The 20,442-nt window shown below is 45.1% G+C and overlaps 2 protein-coding genes across 2 annotated transcripts in view; one reads left to right on the top strand and one right to left on the bottom strand.

The window, feature by feature from the left end:
- The window catches only part of LAMB3 (laminin subunit beta 3), a 75,039-nt gene that overhangs the window by 41,777 nt on the left and 12,820 nt on the right, over positions 1 to 20,442 (bottom strand). The gene's annotated exons all lie outside the window — the stretch shown is intronic.
- Positions 16,242 to 17,051, top strand: G0S2 (G0/G1 switch 2). Its single transcript, XM_006031307.3, has 2 exons — positions 16,242 to 16,360; positions 16,461 to 17,051. Exon 2 carries the CDS (start codon positions 16,494 to 16,496, stop codon positions 16,800 to 16,802), a length of 309 nt encoding a protein of 102 aa, XP_006031369.1. The 5' UTR covers positions 16,242 to 16,360; positions 16,461 to 16,493; the 3' UTR covers positions 16,803 to 17,051.

The raw sequence follows: 20,442 nt of genomic DNA, 5'->3' as shown, positions 1-20,442 counted from the left end.
AGATGCTGAAACCCCAGTTTTCCCTACGATAAGATGTCTAAGATGTCATACAAAACCAAAAACCCTACAACTTCTGTCACCATCCCAAAGCTAATTGGCAAAAAATTTTATGTGAGGTCTTGTACCGGACTAGCTGCCTAGTTGAGAGATCTGTTCAACAATCTTTTGGGATTGTCAAACTATACGGTTGGTCCAATAAAAGATAACCACAAAAAATCCTTGGCGCTCATACATCACAACATTGCAACAACACTCCCAAACTACTACAACATAAAAGATACCAAAGCCAATAGGAAGAGCATAGGATGCAACACCAAATGACTCTGCACTTTGTAGTGACAGAGGTTATAATATAGAGATGCTCCCTAGGGTAACACAATGAATGGGAGTTGGTATACTCTATTTTTAGAGCGTCTCAGTATTATATCTCCTAACTGTGGCCACAAAAGAGCTCAGGGCACTTTTTCTATGTGTCGTACCCTGACTGAACTGCCCTATGGATGCTGCCTCCAAGGAAAGGATCATTTGGATGAGACTCACTGGATGAGAATCACTTCACCTCCTGCCCTTTAGTGGTTGCACTGCACTGGGAAGCTAAATGCCTTTCACATTTCACTCTGCAGACAGAAGTTCATAAAAGGGAGAGATCTCAGCCTTCAGAGGCGGGACCCAGTGAGCATTGCAGAGCATCTGTACCTGAGCTGTGGTCAAGGGCAGCTCAATTTGTCCTGTGCATGCCACGCTGGCAACAATCAATACAGCTGCTGCTGGTTTGGTGCCAACCTTAACGTGGAAAGGGGTCAAAGTGGCTTGAACAAAACTGCCCCACAGCCTTTGAGATAGAAACCAACCTCCCCACCAAGACAACTAGCTGGTGGAGAGCCTGGAAAAGGGATCGCAGCTTCAGAGAGACTTGCACACGCACATACACAGACAGAGCTCTTCTTGAGCGATGTTAATATTGCGTGCTACCAAGATAAAGAACAATACCAGTGTGCCAAACGTTCAGGGTCTTTGACTGCCAATTATAGTTCCAGATCTGAAAACAAGGGACCTGGGCAAATGATCTGGAACAGCATTTCACTGCCTCCCAGACCTAGCGTCAGCTCCTTACACCATTTCCATGGTTGGATTCAGTTGACAAACACAGGGCCATATTCATTAACAGTGACTTCAATGATGCTGCAGAGAAAATGGGGCTTTCCCATGAATTTTTAAAGCTGATGGTGGCTGATGTGTGAGAGTACATGGCCTTGTTCTGTTTTCTCTCTCTGATTCAACCACAAGTTACTAGTAGGAATAAGGCACATGAGTTTGTGTTTATCCTTTGGGGAGTTCTCTCAGGAATACTATCCGAGTTCATAGCTTTTGTTACAGTTGTTCAAATGTGAAGCCGATTAGTTAAAAGTGGACAGACTTGCATGATTTTTAATCACTCCTTTGAATTACAAGGAAAAGAAAGGAGCCAGAGGTGGTATACAGCATGAAAGAATATTTAAGGATCTCTTAAAACCCCCAAAGCTCTGTAACTGTAGAAAGAACAATAAATGAGCATCATTTAAAGCAAGTCCTCTTTGAGAGGTAATACTGCCTGGCTCTGTACCATCAGTCATCAGAGGAACTCAAATGTCTTCACAAACATGGATCCTCAGGCCCTTCCTAGCATGCAGGCAACTGTCAATACAACCATGTTACAAATGGTGAAAAGCAAGGCAAGAGAGGGGGTTTGCTCAAGGTCATAAGTCATCTTCTTGGGAAAGCTGGGAAAGGAGCTCAGAAACCCAGAATCCTCTTTGCAGCTCTGATCAGGGGACCCCACTTTCCTTCCAGAGCTGGGAGACAAGGCAACTCCCCATCCATCATGGGATGGGGTCCCTAAGGATGGCCATGATCTCCTAAGGCCCCTCAACCATGCCAATTCAGCCCAATGGGCACCCTCTTTTCTCGCCCACCACATCTTGATGCAAAATGTAATAGAGGAAGGCTGCCTTCACGTCTGGTCAGACACGGTCCTGATGGACTTCCCTGAACCCAGTGGGTCCCAGACCCCTTGTGGGTCTCATTTCAAAATAGGTGTCCCAGGACACTCCAACCTTATGGGCTATACGCGTGGCTCCAACCACCCCTTTACCATGCCCCAAGCCTCACAGATGGCATTGACATTGTCCAGTCTGGGCCTTGCTATGAATTGGCCCCCTTGTCCTCTCTGGGCTCTCCGCAGCCCTGTCTCCGCGCCTCACTGGCACAGGGGGCCTGTGCACCCCAAATGCTGCACCCTCACTAGCACCAGGGTCCGCACTCTGTAGTGGGCCCCCAATGAGGCCTCCTCCTTCCCCAAATAGCCTCACCAAACCACCAGTCTTATAAAACTACAACCAAACATAAGCCCCTGGGCTATAACATAACACCAACTGCATAAGGCATAGGCTCTGCCCCTTTACACGCTAGGAGCAGAACTTAGTCAGGCCCCTTCCCTTCACTTACGCCATGAGGGCTCCTTCCCCCCTTGACCACTGGTAAAGAACTGCCCTCCCTAGCTCCAGCCCAGGGTTTATATGGACCCAGGGCCCGCCCCTTCTGGTCAGCTGACCATGTGCAGGTGCAGGCTAATTTGCCCTCTGGCTTGTTGCCATGGCAACCTGTACCTGGGCTCCTGTCTGGCTCTTTAGGCTCTCCCCAGGCAGTTTCTGCTCTTCTAGGAGCAGGGCACCTTCGTGCCCTGCGACACACTCCTTTAATCACCAGGCAGGTACAAATATACTCCCCTCTATCACCTCTTCACTGGAGGCTGTTTCAAAATCTGAGAGTAGCATTAAGGTTATGATGTTTTTCCTTCATTCCCCAAGCCTCTGTTTTTCTCATTTTTTCCCCCTCCAGAAATGTTTTCATTTTCTTTAAAGATCTTTTCCCAGTTTTTCAAGGTTATCATTGAAAAAACAGTTGAGAGGACTCCAAGCAAAAATCCAACGTTCCTCAACACAACAACTGTTTCCTACAAAAGTTTCATGTTGACCAAAAATCCTTTTTTTCTTTCCCCTAAGGAAAATCAGTTAGAGGTAGGGCAGATCAAACATTTCTAGGTGGTGTCGCTTCCACTAACCAGCACATGCAGTCCAGAGGGCAGGGAAACACGCCTGACACAAGGCACGTAGTCTGATGTCTTTACTGAGGATCTGACGGCAGCATGAGTCAATAAGCTCAGACCGGAGGCATCTCGGGCTTGTTTGTTCACCACTCTGGGCAGACAAGCTAAGGTATGATCCACCTTCCCAGGTAGCGAAGGCTTAGGAAGAGAAGCAACTGGATTGTAACTGGTCAAATGAGAAAACAACAAATTAGATATCAGCTCGGTGATTCAGGCAGCTCAGCTACCTGGAAATGTGCTAGTTAGTTTTAAAAGCTAGAGCTCCTTTTGGAGAAGTCAACAAACTTTGTTTTTTGAGTTCTCTCTCAAATCAAAAACCAATTATTTTATTTTCAAACAATTTTTTTTGAACTTTATATAAAATTTCAGTTGTTATCAAATGTTATGAAGTGTTGAACAAACTGAAAAATGCCCCATTTGCTTCCATTTTTTCATGATATAACTTGACCTTTTCCACCAGCTCAGTTGGGGGCAAAGATTGAATTTGCAACAGATTGATCTTGACTTAAGCCTCACCCTAAAAAACATTTTAAAATCAATTATAGGTTCTTTTTACTCATAGCTGCATTTTTATTTAATGGTTTTGCTCTTCCAGTCTTCCTGATACCTTCATTAACATTAAGCAGAGAATTTAAAACATTAAGGAATCAGCAAGTTCAAATGCTAAACTCTGCCTAGCATATAGTTAAAAGAATAAAGTATATATTATATGTTCTACACGGTATGTGTCACTTCAGAGTGAAAAATCACTCAGTTTGTGGCACAGATATGACAGCTGGGTAACTTTTCCCCAAATTTTTCAATTCAAAATAAACAAACTAGAAGGAACAGGCTGGGGAATGGGCAGAAATTAAATTAAGTTGCCCTCTAATCTAATCAAAATGTATCCTGGTCATCTAGTGGCAGCATAGCACACCTCCACCTGGGGTTTCTGGCCAGCATGGAAGTGGAAAGGAGATGACTGCAACTTGTCTTTTTTTTAAGGTCTTTTCAACCAAAATGAAAACTTTCTCCGCTAATATTCAACCTGTTGAGCCTGGGAAACCTGCTTGGTTTCTTTCAGAAAGCTGGAGGAAACTTATATTTTTTTACAGAACAGTTGGGTTTTGTTGTATCTCCATTTTCCAACAGAACAATGTGTTGTTCCTCTCAGCCCCAGGTTTCTGGACTGGGGAGGTGGCAGTGTTCAAGAGGGGATGGCAGCAATGGACAAGATCTCTGATCACTACTAATTCCGGCGCGGTATTGCACCAACCTGCTCCCAGATTTCCCCACCAGTATTTTTTTCCAGACACGGCTGCATTTGTTATGTAACTTCTACCGCATGCTGAAAGTCTCCAAATCATTCACCTCTGCGAGAGCGTGTCTTTTTTTAGAGACAAAGTCCAAATCAATCTAACCCTTGCCCATATATGGGACGTGGAACTGGGAGATGTAGCAATGAGCCTTTTTCTGCTTTATCAGTACAACAATGAAAACAGAGCTGTGTAATATTTGGTGAAATCTTGCTACCTGGCAGAAAGAGGGCATTTCTATACGGATGATCCCAGACTGCTCTGGAAAATGAAAACTTAGCAATGCAAAAAGACTGGTGCCAAAGAATACTGGGAATTTGATCAGACTGGAGATTTTCCATCCATCTATTACATCATAATGATACTAAAAGAAGAATAGATTTAAAGGAGTTAGAACTCCTAAACACTTTCACCACATTTACCAACAACACCTGTCACTATGCAGAGCCATTGCTGTCTGACACAGGATTCAGGGATAAGAGTCCTAGCATACAAACCATCCTCTAGCTCACAAACATCTACTCTATATACTTCTCCCATGAACGCCAGCCCACATTTTCTCCTCCTGGCCTGGTTAATGAAGATGCACCAGTTTACCTGTAGTTGAGAGGCTGCAATTAAATGGGTGCAACTTTATAGATGGACTGATTTACATGAATTTAACCTGGGGTTACGTATCATTAGCTTCCACTGATGTAAGGGAAAATTGCATGTTGTAAAATTGCACTTAGTAAACTGAATTGGTGCAATGTTGCCTTTAGTTCAGCCAGTGCAAATTTGTGCATACAGCAAGCTGTGGAAAGCTTTCTTCCATGTATGCTAGAAGCTCGGTTCCATTTAAAAATGAAGGTTAAATTGGGCAGGTAGCAATGGCATGTCAGCATGACTGGACTACTGACAGCTCATTCCAGTATGTGATATTGCACAGAGGCCAATATACGTCTCTCACCCAAAAACTGGCCTGGAGCTTGCCTACTTAGCCTTAGAGCTCTGATAGGATCACAGTGTAACACAGTGCAATTTCAAGCACAGCCAAACACGTGCTCACTTCCTTTTAACACAGCTGACGGCTGGATCATAAATGAAACCAAAGTGTCTAGCATCCCAAGGACTCTACTACAAGCTGCGGAAATATTTACAGACATAAAGGGTCACTAAAGATCATTTCAAAGAGCTCAACACAGGCTTTGATAGCTCGTATAACTTTACAACTTGAGATAATTGATAAAGCGCTAGCGCGGTGTTCCTGGGGCATGACCTGCGCTGGTGTTCCTGCAGACACGGGGGACGCAATGAGCCGCCCGGCTATATCACAGCAATAAAGATCACACAAGGACACTTTCCTTATGGCTGCTTTGGTTTGCAAAGGCCTCTGATAAAGATCCAATATTTCCTAGCTGGGATGGAAGGAGAGGGAGATAGGCCCAACTTCAGGAAGAAGTGGCAAAGGGCAAATGGAGTACTAAGATGAACCAGGTAGGTTTAAAGGCAGGCTGTGAACAGGCAATTTTATCGTTTTCTGGCCAAATGAGTGCATGTGGGATACATGAAAACATTTCATTCAGGCTTTTAAATGCAACATCATCTCAAAACAAAAGCAAAATATCCTAAGGCATGTCATTTACAAAATTTCAAAAGCAAACATTTGGGATTTCTGTCATTCTTATTTCACCTGAAACTCCTCGCCTGTCACAACCTGGATTTGCAAATGATATATTGGCCAAAACCTCACAGTTTTGTGTGCTTACCCAGACTTTGCTGGCACTGGGGTGAAGACTTTAAATCTGTACTCAAGGGCAGGGGACAGAGGCTGCAATACTGCACTGGAAAAGCCTCCACCATACCTGCTGCCTGGCCAGGTCAGATCACTTCCCCCTTCTCTCCTTTTCTTTCTCCTCACACTCTGCCTGCCCCTTTATTTAGGCTGCAACCTCTTTGGGGCAGGGACTGTCTTTCTTCTTACATAAGTGCAAGGCACAGGCACAATGAGTTCCTGGTGACAACTATTATTGTCAGGCATAAAAAGGGATGCTAGCAAACAGGTCCCGAGCTGTATGAGCATGTATTACCACCACACCACCATGGCTTTGCTGTGTTATTCCCCTTTTTCCTCCCCCGAAGCAAAGACATGATGCAAACGGTGCCAGTCTGGAGTCCATCTTTCCTTAATCCTCCTTTAGAAGGTGCAATCGTGGTAAAGACACCAGGGCCACAGACTAGAAAGAGCTCTCAGTTCAGAGGAACACCAGTCTGCTGATTAGAGCATAGGCCTACTAGTCAGGAGACTGGGGCCTGCTCCTAGAGCTACCACAACTAAGGAAACCATGTTCCCAATGTGATCTTCAGCTTCCCATCTGTAAAATGGGGATAATCAACCACTGCTTGTGAGGCCTTAAATCATGCATGTTTGTAAAGGCTTTGAGATCTTTGGCGGGAGCATACTGCCTACAGAATGCACAATATCTAGGCACAGAGTCACTGTCAGTGTGTGCATTTTGGTGCACATAACTACTCCACTGTAGGATAGTACCTGTCCTGGACAGTACTATCCAACAGCAGAGTTAATTAATTTACTGTGCCCTAATACAGGTGCATGTGTAGATGGTGACACTTTATTGCAGAACTAGTTTGTCAGCTCCGCAGTAAAACGCATGTGTAGATGCACCCAGAGTGCTTAGATACTGGCCCTACAATGACTGTGTGCCTTATCTAGGTGTTTAAACGGGGACAGGAAATTGTTAGGTTTTCCACCTTCACAAGCTCTATATATAAACACACAGCACCTGCATATGACAAAGCCTTTTCCTTTCTATTAAAACCTCTTTATTGCAATACTTAGTTGGCAGAAGTGAAAAACAAAATCCCATAGGAGGTAAGTAATGCAATCAGCTATTACACACTCCCAGGTTATGTGTATACATCCCCTCCAAAAATACCACTGATAGTTTTAGGAGTGAAACCAGACTGTCCAGTGGACAATAGTCTTTGCAAAGCATGGCTGTAATCAGATGCAGAATACTTCCCTTCTTGCTCAACACATTTTTGAGATGCATGTGTTGACTTTTCTGAGTGAGACACGTATTTGCTCCCGTTACCTCTGTATAGCCAAGAAAGCCATGGAACACAGACCTGGATCTTGTTCTGCCTTGTATGCTGCTAACAACATTTATCACCTACTACTACATCCTTTAGCTATGAGATGTGCATGTCCCAGAAAATATCCTCCACAAACCATGAATTCCCTTCCATATTTCAGAGGCAGGATTCTTTAAGTTTTAGCTTCCAGTCACTAACTCCTTTTCATCTAATCTCCCTGTAATACTGAATGAAGAGGGGTTGCTAATCTGTTTCCATAGCAATCATTTCAATGCCATGCAACAGGACTGTCATTTTAGCAACAAATGTGAAATGCATCTGATATTCAGATTCATAAGATTGCTTTTCTTTCTACTATGTATGAAATCAGCTGTCCCTGTCACTAAAGGATCCGTAGTAACTGCCAAATACAAGAAATCAGTCAAACGGATAACTTATTAGTGTCTAAGGGGCAAGTGATAGGTCTTACTGGTCTAGGTGCTGTATAAAAACAGAATAAAGAGATAGCAGCTGTCCTGCTGGCAAGAGATACAGAACAGAGTAGAGAGACAGGGCACAGCAGCATGCTGAATAATGTGATGGCTGCAACTTCGTGGGATTTCTGCTGTTCTTTTTCTCATGTTATCTTGTCATCTTAATCTTTTCAGCAGAACAATGTCAGAATCAGCACGGCGGAAAAATGGATAAACTCATTGCACTGAAACTGAACTTTACTTGCCTTGCATTTTCCTATATTTTCCCCCTACACTGAGGGCCACATTCAGCAAAGCACCAGTCCCAATGATTTCTGACAGTTATATAGGCGCATTTTAATGCCTTTGCCAGACTGGGGCATTATTTCTGCCATAAGTGTGGGGTTTTTTCCCCACCATCTGCATCCATAGCCTAGCTGAATGGGTTCAGTTCAGCTCAATTACTTAAAAGGACAGATTTTCAAGTGCTGACCACCCACTGGATATTGTCTCTAGTGGGTTATGGAATAGAGAAGATCCCACACAATTTACTGATTCGTTTTGATGCACTGGCCGGGGGAGTATTGATTGCACGATTTCACAATGATTACACACTTAATTCATACAACACAATTTTATTTTAAAATTCTTTGCTACGCATATAACACTGCTTAGCTTTAAGAAACACCACAAACATTAAGAACACAATAACTACATATATCAGAAACAATGCTCCGAATGCACTTCCTTCCCAAACAATGCTATAAGAATTAGTATTACAAAAACAACTACAATTACAACTAAAAGTTAAATTTGAATCAATACTATTATTTTTCATAATATACTTACAATCCTAGAATTCCGAGAAGCCAAACACCTAAATATGGTTTCATTCCTCGGTAGTACAATTTAATGGGTTGGCCTCAGTAGTACAGTTCAATGGGCTCGCCTCAGCAATACGATCCAATGGGCTGGCCTCAGCAGTGATAGGACTAAGTCCCCTTCCTTCAGTCCCTTTCGGGTGCTCCGCGGCTTCAGCGTGAACTAAGAGATTCGTGTTCACGGAGAGGGTGGTTCAGGTGATCAATCTGATCCGGCCTACACTTGCGATTCTTCCTTCGTTGTTCTGCAAGTAAGGTCACCTCCAAATTGGGAGAGTAGGTTACAGTTTTTATTGAGTGAGTTGCCGTCTTGGGCCACTCCTACTCAAACCTGTCATTACCCCCAAATTTGGGCTCGGATCTTACTTTACAGATTCTTTTGCTTAGTAATTAGTTTCTTTTGTTGATCATTTTAATTACTTTCGGGGAACTTCCATACCACTGCAAGTGACCTTTTCTTTCCAATCTTGTCAAAAGGCCCTAGGGTTTGATCTCTCGGAACTCAGGATATTTGCTTGAGGATCATTGTTAGGTTCTCTTTGTTAAAGACCTCTAAAGATAAAATTCAAGAGTTAAGACTTTGAGCAAAGTCTGGATCTTCTGCACGTAGTCCAAAACAATGACCTAGATAAGGAGATAAATCTTGTCGTCTTCCTGAAACTGGCTAATGGGCAACCATTACAAACATTCAAACTATTTCATTCAATATGACAGGTATCTAACTTACTAAGCTCCTCTGAATATGCAGGCCTTAATGCCTCAAAGCGCTCTGATGCCTTTGGATGGAAAGTATTATCCAACTCCTTAGACCAACACGGCTACAACCTAAACCCCTTATCCAACTCTAGCATTTTGTTAATATTGTCCATGCATCGCTGTCAGCTAGGTCAAGTCGCTTCTCTGCAAATACTTTGCAGGTCTCAACGTGCCAGGTGTGAGAGCGGGCCGCTCTTCGAAGTGGTTGGCTCTGGAAAGAAAGGAAAATTACTCAGAAACCTAATCCTGAGGAGCGGCCCCTGCCAGAGCCCAGAATACAGGCCGGGCTGGCAGTACTCCACAGGCATGCCATTGAACGTTGCCACTTTCCACTGCCCTGTCATCCTCCGACAAGAGTGTGAAACAGCGGACAAAGAGGGGGACAGCCAAGAGGAGGAAAACTCAGAGCTGATGAAAAAGTGAAAGCCAAGCAGAAGTCTGGGTTTTGTTCTGGATACATCTCTCCCAGGGAACCTTGGGCTTCAGAAATGAAAGCTTTGCATAGGAAAATTAAGAGTGTGTGCTATTTGGGGTCTCGGACTGCATTTTTGTTCTGTGTTTGTCCTGTGCCTAGCACCAGTAGGCATTGGTCGAGGTGGGTCGTCTCGGTTCTGCAATAATGCAAATAAGCAATTAAAAATAGGTTAGAGAGCAGGGAACAAAGTTGTGTAGTTGGCTGATAGTTGTGGAGGTTTCAGTTTTGAGGCACTCGATATGAGGCACACTGGAGCTGATTTTCACAGCTCTCACTGACCTGTGCTTTGAAAGAGAATTCGAGTGTTTGAGAGGTCATCTTCTGCCCGTGTCATTGCTCTGCTCTCAGACTAGCTCTAAAAATAAAATCTAATCATAAATCATATGCTTTTTAATTAACTGGATAGCAAAAGAGCCTGCAAGGAGTTTTTTAGGCTGTTTCTTTGCTTGGCGTGTTTTTGCTGCTTTCTATCCCATTTTGTCCTTCCCCACTGGTATTTCTCTACTATTTTTCTGTCCACAAATCCATTATCCTGCTTACTGTGTTTTGCTCAGGAGAACAGCTTACTAGAGACTTGCTTTGATAAATCTTTTCCTTCAGCGATTCCACTTTACCAGTGCATGTATGGTAAAACCACCCCCACCAGCAAAACAAGCTATACTGGTCAAAGTCCCTAGTTTTAGTAATATGGGCTTCTGGTAGCAAGCAGAGCTACATGGGTCAGGGATCATGCCAGCAGAAGTCAATGGGGTAAACCTATCTTAAATTGATTTAGATCTTGTTATTTCAGTTTAAGGACGGCTGAGCAGCTATCCGTTTAACCTGTACAATCCCCTCTTGTGGACACAGTGAAAGCAGAGCAAGAGTGGCTAATATCAGTTTGATTAAACACTAAGGTAAATCAGTCCAGTCTACTCCTAATCTGCATCAGGTGTCCACACAATGACCTGCGCAGATAGAACTTCCTCATGTCAAAGCCTGAGTCAAGTTTAACATAATTAGTTACTCAATTCCTTGTGCGGTGCCACTGCAAGGTGATCAATTCAGTGTTGAATTGTGACTCATTTGGTGTTTTTCTGTGAGCTCCCAGAGTTGCTTGCTTATGTGAAAACCTCCACTTCCATTAAACAAAGTTTCTGCCCTTTATAAATAATTTCTTCCAACTATTTGAGTTGGTCTAATAAAAGATATCAGATGTACCCAAAGAATCTTGTCTGCTTATGTCCTTAGACCAACACGGCTGCAACCGTGTTGGTCTAAGGACATAAGCAGACAAGATTCTTTTTATGACCAGGTTACGAAACGCCTGGACACAGGAGGAGGGGTGGATGTCGCATACTTAGACTTCAGGAAGGCCTTCGATACGGTATCCCACCCCATACTGGTGAACAAGTTAAGAGGCTTTGACTTGGATGACTGCACGGTCCGGTGGGTGGCGAATTGGCTGGAGGGCCGCACCCAGAGAGTCACGGTGGGTGGGTCGGTTTCGACCTGGAAGGGTGTGGGCAGTGGGGTCCCGCAGGGCTCGGTCCTTGGACCGATGCTCTTTAATGTCTTCATCAGTGACTTGGACGAGGGAGTGAAGTGTACTCTGTCCAAGTTTGCAGATGACACAAAGCTATGGGGAGATGTGGACATGCCGGAGGGCAGGGAACAGCTGCAAGCGGATCTGGACAGGTTGGACAAGTGGGCAGAAAACAACAGAATGCAGTTCAACAAGGAGAAATGCAAAGTGCTGCACCTAGGGAGGAAAAATGTCCAGCACACCTACAGCCTAGGGAATGACCTGCTGGGTGGCACGGAAGTGGAAAGGGAGGTGATACTTCCCCTCTATCGGGCGCTGGTCAGACTGCAGTTGGAGTACTGCGCGTAATTCTGGGCACTGCACTTCAAGAGGGATGCGGATAGCCTGGAGAGGGTCCAGAGAAGGGCCACTCGTATGGTTAAGGGCCTACAGACCAAGCCCTTCGAGGAGAGACTAGAGAAACTGGATCTATTCAGCCTCTGCAAGAGAAGGTTGAGAGGCGACCTTGTGGCTGGCTATAAGTTCATCACGGGGGCACAGAAGGGAATTGGTGAGTATTTATTCACCAAGGCGCCCCCGGGGGTTACAAGAAATAATGGCCACAAGCTAGCAGAGAGCAGATTTAGACTGGACATTAGGAAGAACTTCTTCACATTTCGAGTGGCCAAGGTCTGGAACGGGCTCCCAAGGGCGGTGGTGCTCTCCCCTACCCTGGGGGTCTTCAAGAGGAGGTTGGATAGGCATCTAGCTGGGGTCATCTAGACCCAGCCCTCTTTCCTGCCTGTGCAGGGGGTCGGACTCGATGCTCTATTGAGGTCCCTTCCGACCCTAACATCTATGAATCTATGAATCTATACCCCTGTCCCTTATAAAAGCTTTTGCATGTGAAACCTAAAGGCCCGAAAACCAGAAGGCTCAGAAAAAGAAACCAAGTGGTGTTACTGTTAAAATGACCAGTTGATTTGTTTCTAGTAGCACTTGTGTTAAAGGCCCTTCACAAACACGAAAGGACATCCTCGGTCTCAGACTGCTATACTGGAAAAGCAATCACCATTGCTCCCTTTCAGTTCAGACCTTACTGCTCCACGAGGCAGTCCAGTCTTGCCCTGCCAAGGCACGGGCTACACAGCAGTTAAGGAGTCTGGCAGCAATTGCAGTCCCCTTGAACTTTCCCTGTCTGATTGCTGTCTTTTTGGCAGTTATCTTCTCTGCAATGCTCACTTCTCAAACTATCGCGGGGCGAAAATGCCTTGAAATACAGTAACCAGCTGTAACCTTTGCTGCCAAGTTGGAGGAAAAGATAAGGAACATTTTAGAAAAAATGTGGCAGAAGACAACCCACTATTCTTTAGCAACCTTTGCAACAAATCCTACCATTTAGTCTGAGAAGCACTTGGGAAATCTGTGTCAAAAATAGCCAAGTATTTTCAGGGCTGTAATCTCTTAAGGATCCTTTCCCAGCCAAATCTTATGCCCCTTCTGTAGCGCAGGGAGGAGCACCAGCAGTTGCTTATTTGCTCTTGAAGAGGAAGAGGAGAGTGTTACAATGGTGAAGCAACTACAGCTGGCTACGTGCAGTATGTGAGGAGAGAGGGGGTGGGTGACTCACGGTGACACTTGCTCACATACTCAGTGAAGATCTTTCCCCAAAAAAAGATCAGATTTAAGCAATACTGAGAGCATTCTGTGCACGAGGCAGACCTCCAGCTTACTTTTACAGTGTTGCCAACTTTTCTGTAGTCACTTATTTTGCACCTCTTGCCCTGTTAGGTGTGTATTCTTAGAAGCTCAGGTCACCGTGACAATATAGTAAGAGGCAAAGATTTTTTGGTGGTATTTTCTATTGGATCATGACTACAACAGCACTCTAACCCCCTACTATAATAGCTTGAGTGAGGAGTTGTGTGTTCATTTAAAAATATATGCTGCAGAGAAAAGTTTAATGTATGATCCGCGTGTCATCCAGCAGCTAAAAAAAGAGAAAAAAAAAGATGCCGACGTGTTTAAAACAACGAAAAAAACGCACTTATGATTCTCAGACCAATCTCATGATTTTAGGAGCTGGCTCAGGATTTCTGGAGCATGTGAGGTCGACAGAGCAGCCTCTAAAAAGATGCTCAGAGAGAAGTGAGTCATGTAGCCAGTTCCTATAATGGGTTTTAATTCCCTATGTAAAGATGCATGACCTAGAGCCTGAACCCCAGCATTTCCCAAACGTGCAAATACCTCTGCTCTCTCCCTAACCCCTGAGAACCAAACTTCCCCCCTTCACACGTTGGTCACGGCCAATTTATACAACGCCAGCTCACCCTCTGCGTCACCATGGAGAGCCCTGCTCCGCGGCATATACAGAAGTGGAGGCAGCCTGGAAAGCATCATTACGCAAAGAGGTTTCCCCATGCACGGGGGAATTTGCTTAGTGCCCGGTGACTTTTTAGGATCCAGACTAGCATCCCCCGTAGAGACATGACAATACCTAGGTATATAGTGGTAGTGCAAGAGCGATGGTCGTGATGGTCCGGCAATGATGCGAGAAGCAAGGTAAATAATGTCACTCTGACACACACACCTAGGACCAGCTCCTTTTGAATGATTCATTGCTGCAAATGACGTTTTTCACTCCACTTGAACTTTGTTTCCACTATAATCAGCCACTGCTTTGGGGCAAAATGTCTCTCCTGGATCACAGAGTGGATCTTCACTTCAATATTCAAGTCTGGCTCTGTCATATGGATCCAAAAGGAGAATTCTGCCCAACTCCTGTAAGCAGGTCTAGGGAAGGCATAGCTCTTCCTCCCACCTCTGGGCTTTAGCAGGTATATTTAGGTCAGGAGCCAGCTTTTTCAGACAGTGAATGCACATTGATGTTGTTACTGGCTCCGGGTTAAGCGAATCCATGGGTGATGTAATCTGCTTTACAGTGCTGATGCAACAGGTCTTATGGTGCAGGCAGGAGAGGAAATGTGAACAGTACAGACCGTGCCATATCTTCAGTTTTCCCCCAGTGGCACACACTGTACTTTACCTTCATGCTGATTGCAAAAGAAAAAAAAATCTGTACGCCACGGGCTTTCCCATGGCTTCAGCATAGAACGGAAGACAAGATGCAACACCAAACACATGACTATAACGATAAGTCCAGAACAGACAGGTAGTCACTAATTCCCAATAAATCAAAGATCCATCAAGTATTTATTAAGAGGTGCTTTGAAGTAACATGCATTTATTTAGCTGTGTTATTCCTTCCTGGTTCAAGCTGCACCGAGTCATCTATAGATACTTTAATGGAAATCTGACAATGATCTGTTTGGCAATGTCCCACCTGACTTTTGACCTACAGCCCTGTCACAGGAGACACTTAGCACATGGTTTATGTAGATCATAGTAAGCAAGGTAACACGGCCCAGTCCACAGGCTTCATGGGGAGTAATGGCAAGCAGGGTCTCTGCCACTGGAAGCCCCGGAAGTACAACCTGGGAGAAGATGCTCCCTCATCACTGGATCCTACTGGTGTCCCAGGATCAGAGCTGGTTGGAGACTCTAGTGCAGTCCCAGGCCTTAGCAAGCACCTATGAACATATAAAAAACCAACAGACAGCGAAAAACGGTCTCTGTTTAACCTTTTGCTTGAGGACTGACGGCTTCCACCCGTGGCGAGGAGTGGCAAGGAATCTCTTTCCTGGGCACTGATCCTTTTTATACCTTGATGAGGCTGAAGTTCAGACCACAGGAACTGCCCTTGACTGGGTCAGACCCTAGGTCCGTGTTGCCCAGTCTCCTGTGTCACAGGACGGCAGAAGAGCAGGTGCTGCGAGACAGCAAACTGGGTCTGAGCGGGGCTTCTCCCCATCCCTCTCCACTTGCAGCCTCCAGCATTTAGTCCAGGTACTGACATGACACATCTGCTGGTATAAGTGATCAGAAACCAATTGATACCCATAGCAGAAAACACAGACTATGGTGGAACCCAGTCTAAGAGTTACTCCCCGCACCAAAGGGGAATGCGCGCTCTGTTCGCTACCTATCCAAACTACAGAGGCTCCCTATGCCTGTTGAAGGGTGACTGCACCCAAAAGCTCGCTAAGAACTTTTTTCCCAACTACTCAGTTGGTCTAATAAAAGAAATCACATTTACGCAAAGAGCCTTGCCTGCCTATCCAAACGACACCACTTACAGAAAACCGCGTCACTTAAATCGATTCCACCTCGGTCTTTTTGAATGTCTGTAGGTCTAGGAAGTGCCCCGCACTCCCGTACTCAATAGCGACGATGCCCCTTTCCTTAGGATGGCTCCTTCTTCCTTTCGTGCCCACGTCTGATGAAACCCGAACGCTATGGCACGTCCGCTCCTAACCTTTACCTGGGGAAAGTTGGGGCGGGGGAAGAAACTGGGGAGCTGGGGGCGGGGGGAAGAAACCAAGGGATGGAAAAGAAAAGATGAAAGAAAGAAAGAAGGAAACTGGGGAGCTGGGCATCAGGAACCAACTGCAGCCGCTTGGCTCCTGGGCTGTCTGCTGCAGGGACAGAGCCCATGCAAGGGGGGAGAGATGCAGGGCTTGGGCCGGGCGGGTCTTGGCACGGCCCCTGCAAGGGCAGTGCGGGATTGCCACTGCCAGGGTCGCCCCGGGGGCGGAGCGGCTGCGGCGGGCGCTATTATAAAGCGGAGCGGCGCCGGGAGGGGAGGCAGCAGCTAGGAGCGGACAGCCGGGTGCAGACACACAGCCCAGAGCCAGCGGTAAGCCGAGCCGGGAGCCCGGGACCCGTGCCCAGCCCCCGGGGGAGCAGGAGGCAGAGACCCCTGGACTCACAGCCTGCTGCTTTCTTTCCCCTTGCAGGTTGTTTGCCCTTCCAGGAGCGCTGCCCCAGCCATGGAGACCATGCAGGAGCTGATCCCCTTCGCCAGAGAGATGCTGAGCCAGAAGCCCAGCAGGAAGATGGTGAGGCTGTACATGCTGGGCAGCATGCTGGCCTTCTTCGGCGCGGTCATCGGCCTGGTGGAGACCGTCTGCAGCCCTTTCGTCTCCCAAGACGGGCTGGAGGAGGAGGAGGAGGAGGAGAAGGAGAGAAACCCTCAAGAGCAGACAGCCCCCCAGGCGCAGGGCGACTTGGTGCTGGAAAAGAGCAAAGAGCCGGGCGCCCAGCCCAGGAGCTTGGTGAACAGGCAGCATGCCTCCTAAGAGCGGCCACCAGCCTGGAGATGGACTATGCCAAGGGACTGAACAAGCCAGGGACTTGAGAGGGACAAATGCTGTTTTATTTGCTGCTGTGCAGCAGTGATAAGGGTGGGGTGGGAAACCCAAAAATGCCAATGTCCCCTTTTGTGGGGGTAGGAGCCGATGCGAGATGCATAGCCTGGGGTCTTTATTTTTCATACTGATAACGTTTTCCACAAGTTTTTGCATTTTAAATAAATATTTTCTATGCTACAATGCCTCTCTGGTCCAGTCTCTTTAAAGAACTGCCTGCCAACACCTGTTGTGCTCTGGCCTTTGCAAGAGTGCTCTGGTGCTGCCTCCTGCAGGGAATACAACTTGGCAGCCAGGAGATGGCTAACGCTGGTGCTATGAGATTCCCCCATTTCCCGTCCCTCTTGCTTTGTTTTGGGGGGTGGGGGTTAAATATCTAGTTAGAGGGCTTTCCCCCCACTTTCCCCTCCTTCTGCAAGGGAATGAATGCAGTGACCAGCTGTCACATCCCTGTATCTGGGGTAACACAAATCTTTCGAAGAGTGTTCACGGTTCTTTGGGTGAATCTGAGATCTTTTATTAGCCCAACTTAAAAAGTTGGAAAAAAAGAGCATTTGGGATTTGGCAAAAGTGTGTTCTGTGCCAGCCTGACAGAGATCTGCTGCATAGATATGTCTCCAGAAACAGGAGGGAGTTGGGTCCGGGTCGGTCTGGATTTTAACACGCTATGGGTGCTGCAAGGCTAACAACAAAATGCTTGGGGGAAATCCTGCCTCAGTGGGCTTGTGGCAAAACTATCAAGGATATTTAATAGCTGACTAGCACACCTCATCAAGAGATCTCAGCCTGCTTTACACTATGATCTTTACCTTCTAGCTTGAGAAACAGGTGCAGGGCAATGAAGTGAAGTGGCTGGGGGGCACCTAGCAGGCCAGTCACAAATCCAGACATAGATCCCTGAATCCCAAGTGTTAACCCAGAGCTCTGCCCTTTGGGATGGGCTAGTGTTTATGATTCCCTACAATTGTTCACCTGCTTGCTCTTTAGGGCAGCAGCCTATCTTCACTGCATGCTTTCACTCACAAGCTACTGCCTTGGCAGTGTTGCCACTACTTTTTAAACATAAATACCCACATAGCAAACACACAGGCAGCAATAATGTGGGATATTGCACAGCCTGGTTAAGTGTTGGCTTCTTGCTAGGAACTGGAGCTGCAAAGGCATTTGAAGCCTCTCCAAGGGGAGAAGACCTCACAATTTCCACTCTAAGCCCTGCTTGCTACGTGCTCTGCGTACCAACAGCCAAATACACAAGCAGTGTGCCAGCGCCTAACAAAAAGCAAAAATGCTATTATCTAAATGCAACAGAGAGTGGAGAAAAAGAAAATCAAAAGGGGAATGCCCTTAATGAAATTAGAAGAAATATTCTGCAGTTACCAGAACAGTCACGCCTGGATTTCCAAATGCTGGTTTTAATTTAAAAGTGAAAGCCTTCCTAAACTTCCCTCTTTCATCTTTAAAGCTATTATAAGCTGTCAAAAAGCACATATGGGGAGAATGCCCCTGCGCCTGGAAAATCTTTAGGCATTGTATTAAATGCATGAGACCACACTCCTCCCGCTTGGAAAAAAACTGAACATGCACACACATGCTGGGATGGATTTCAATGTAAAAATGGTATTTGAGAAACACTGTGTTTTAGGTTCCAGTTGAACATTTCTCTTGTATTTAAGTTGTCTTGGCAAAAGCAAAAAGGTCCAATGCCTCACTGACTTCAACAAAAGCTGCATGTGCAAAATAAAGGCCCATTTAGCCAGAAGGAAACACTACTTTGAGCCATCCCCCTGAATTATGCCATATCCAGAACAATATTGGCTTTGCAGCATTCGCAGGTCCTTATTTTGCCAGATTTGCTGCAGTGGAAAGTGTAATTTTGGGCCGTATTCAGATCCCCTTTACTCACGCTGTACAATGCCTTTCTCCACTGAAGTCAATTTTATGTGGGCTTATAAAAAAACACGCTAATGCAGTAGAGCCCTGCTCTAGGACAGGGCTCCCTCAGCACTGCCATGCCTGTGGGAGCAAAGGGGATCAAAATTGGTCTTTCTCTCTCAAAATGAAAGCTTAAAATTCCAGCCAGTAGTGGCACAGATTAAAGATGCACTTTTTAGTCCTCCCAGTTCATCTTGTCAAGAGAAAAATCAGCCCTCCATTCCCATGTGAACTCAAACCACCGTCCTGTGCCCATGCTTAATGAAAACATTATGGGGAGATGCATGTTCCAGTTCCCCACTTCTAACAAGCTGCTACAAATGGCATCACTGAGAACAAAGTGGTTTTTAGTTTAACAAGATCATGTCCATTGTCTTCTCTGATCATTCTGTCAGCACGACTGATTTGCTTTTGTTCCACGCCTTTAGTGTGCAGTATGGAGATGGGGAGTAAGAAAAAAAGAAAAAAAAAGGATAGCGCAAAACTTATATGAAAGACTGCCAAAGCATATTTACATTTTTACCCGGCAGAAGAACAGTCTTCAGCTAGGACCTAATGGTAAAAAATACTCTTGTTCAGTATATTCCAATCAGTCAGCGACTTGCTTAATATCATTCTACCATATTCATGTTTGTAACATAGCTCAAGGGGTGGGATGAGATAAAATGCTAATGGTATGAATCTCGGGGCTCATTATTTAGCAGATGTGCAAAGCTCTGAACATGTTAAATGCTGTATAGGCGCTGTATCAGTAGTCTTAACGTGCAATAGAAATAATATTTTTTCATTTAATTTCAGATAATTTACCTAAGAAAAACCTATTTCTTAGTGCTACAAAGCTATTTATCATTGTTTTAAATATTAAGCACAAGTATCTTCTCTTCAGAAACCTAAGTAGTGATGTAATAATAGAACAAAAATAACTGCTTTTCAGTCTTTTTTATAAAATAAAAACTATCAAATTATACTATTTTACTGATTTTTTGTAGTTTACTGAAAAGTGCTCTTGAAATTATAGACCAAGGGTACAAAAGGACCCTAAAAAGATTTAAGTACCCAGAGTGTAACATATTCAGCAGCATCTAGTGATTTAGGAACTTAAGTCAAAAGTCAATCAGGGTAAGATTTCTAAATTACTTTGGTGCTTGTTAAACCTTACCTTAACTTGTTATTGAATTTTAAAGGGGGGGGGGGGGGGGTTGGCACCTGCTTGGAAATTTTTAACACTTTTCTGGTCTTCTTGGAAAATCTCCAGTGCATTCTACAAAATAAAGGGACATTGATGACAACAGTATTCTAACTACTTTGATCAAGTGCAAATTTGACTCAATCTCTATCACAGCAGATTGTGAGAGCAAGGCTAGTTAGTTGCTTTCTATGGTGTGTTTGTTGCATAGATAAATCAAGGACTTACATGTCTATTTAGGGTTATCAGCAAGACACTTTTATAAGGGGTTTGAGAACAAAACATAGGATCTCTTGTCTGTAGGAGTCTCCTCTCTCTCTCACATCAAGAGTAATTCAAATTCACCAATACTTCATCAGCCTGGCCTTGCTAAATGACTGTTGTATTTCTAAGGTGCCACCCTGTCCTACCTGCCATTGAGTAGAGATCGGAGGTTTGAAGTAATTTTATCAA

The sequence above is a fragment of the Alligator sinensis genome, unplaced genomic scaffold (genome assembly GCF_000455745.1).
Source record: "Alligator sinensis unplaced genomic scaffold, ASM45574v1 scaffold1499_1, whole genome shotgun sequence".
NCBI lineage: Eukaryota > Metazoa > Chordata > Crocodylia > Alligatoridae > Alligator > Alligator sinensis.
This window is presented reverse-complemented; position numbering and strand designations above follow the sequence as displayed.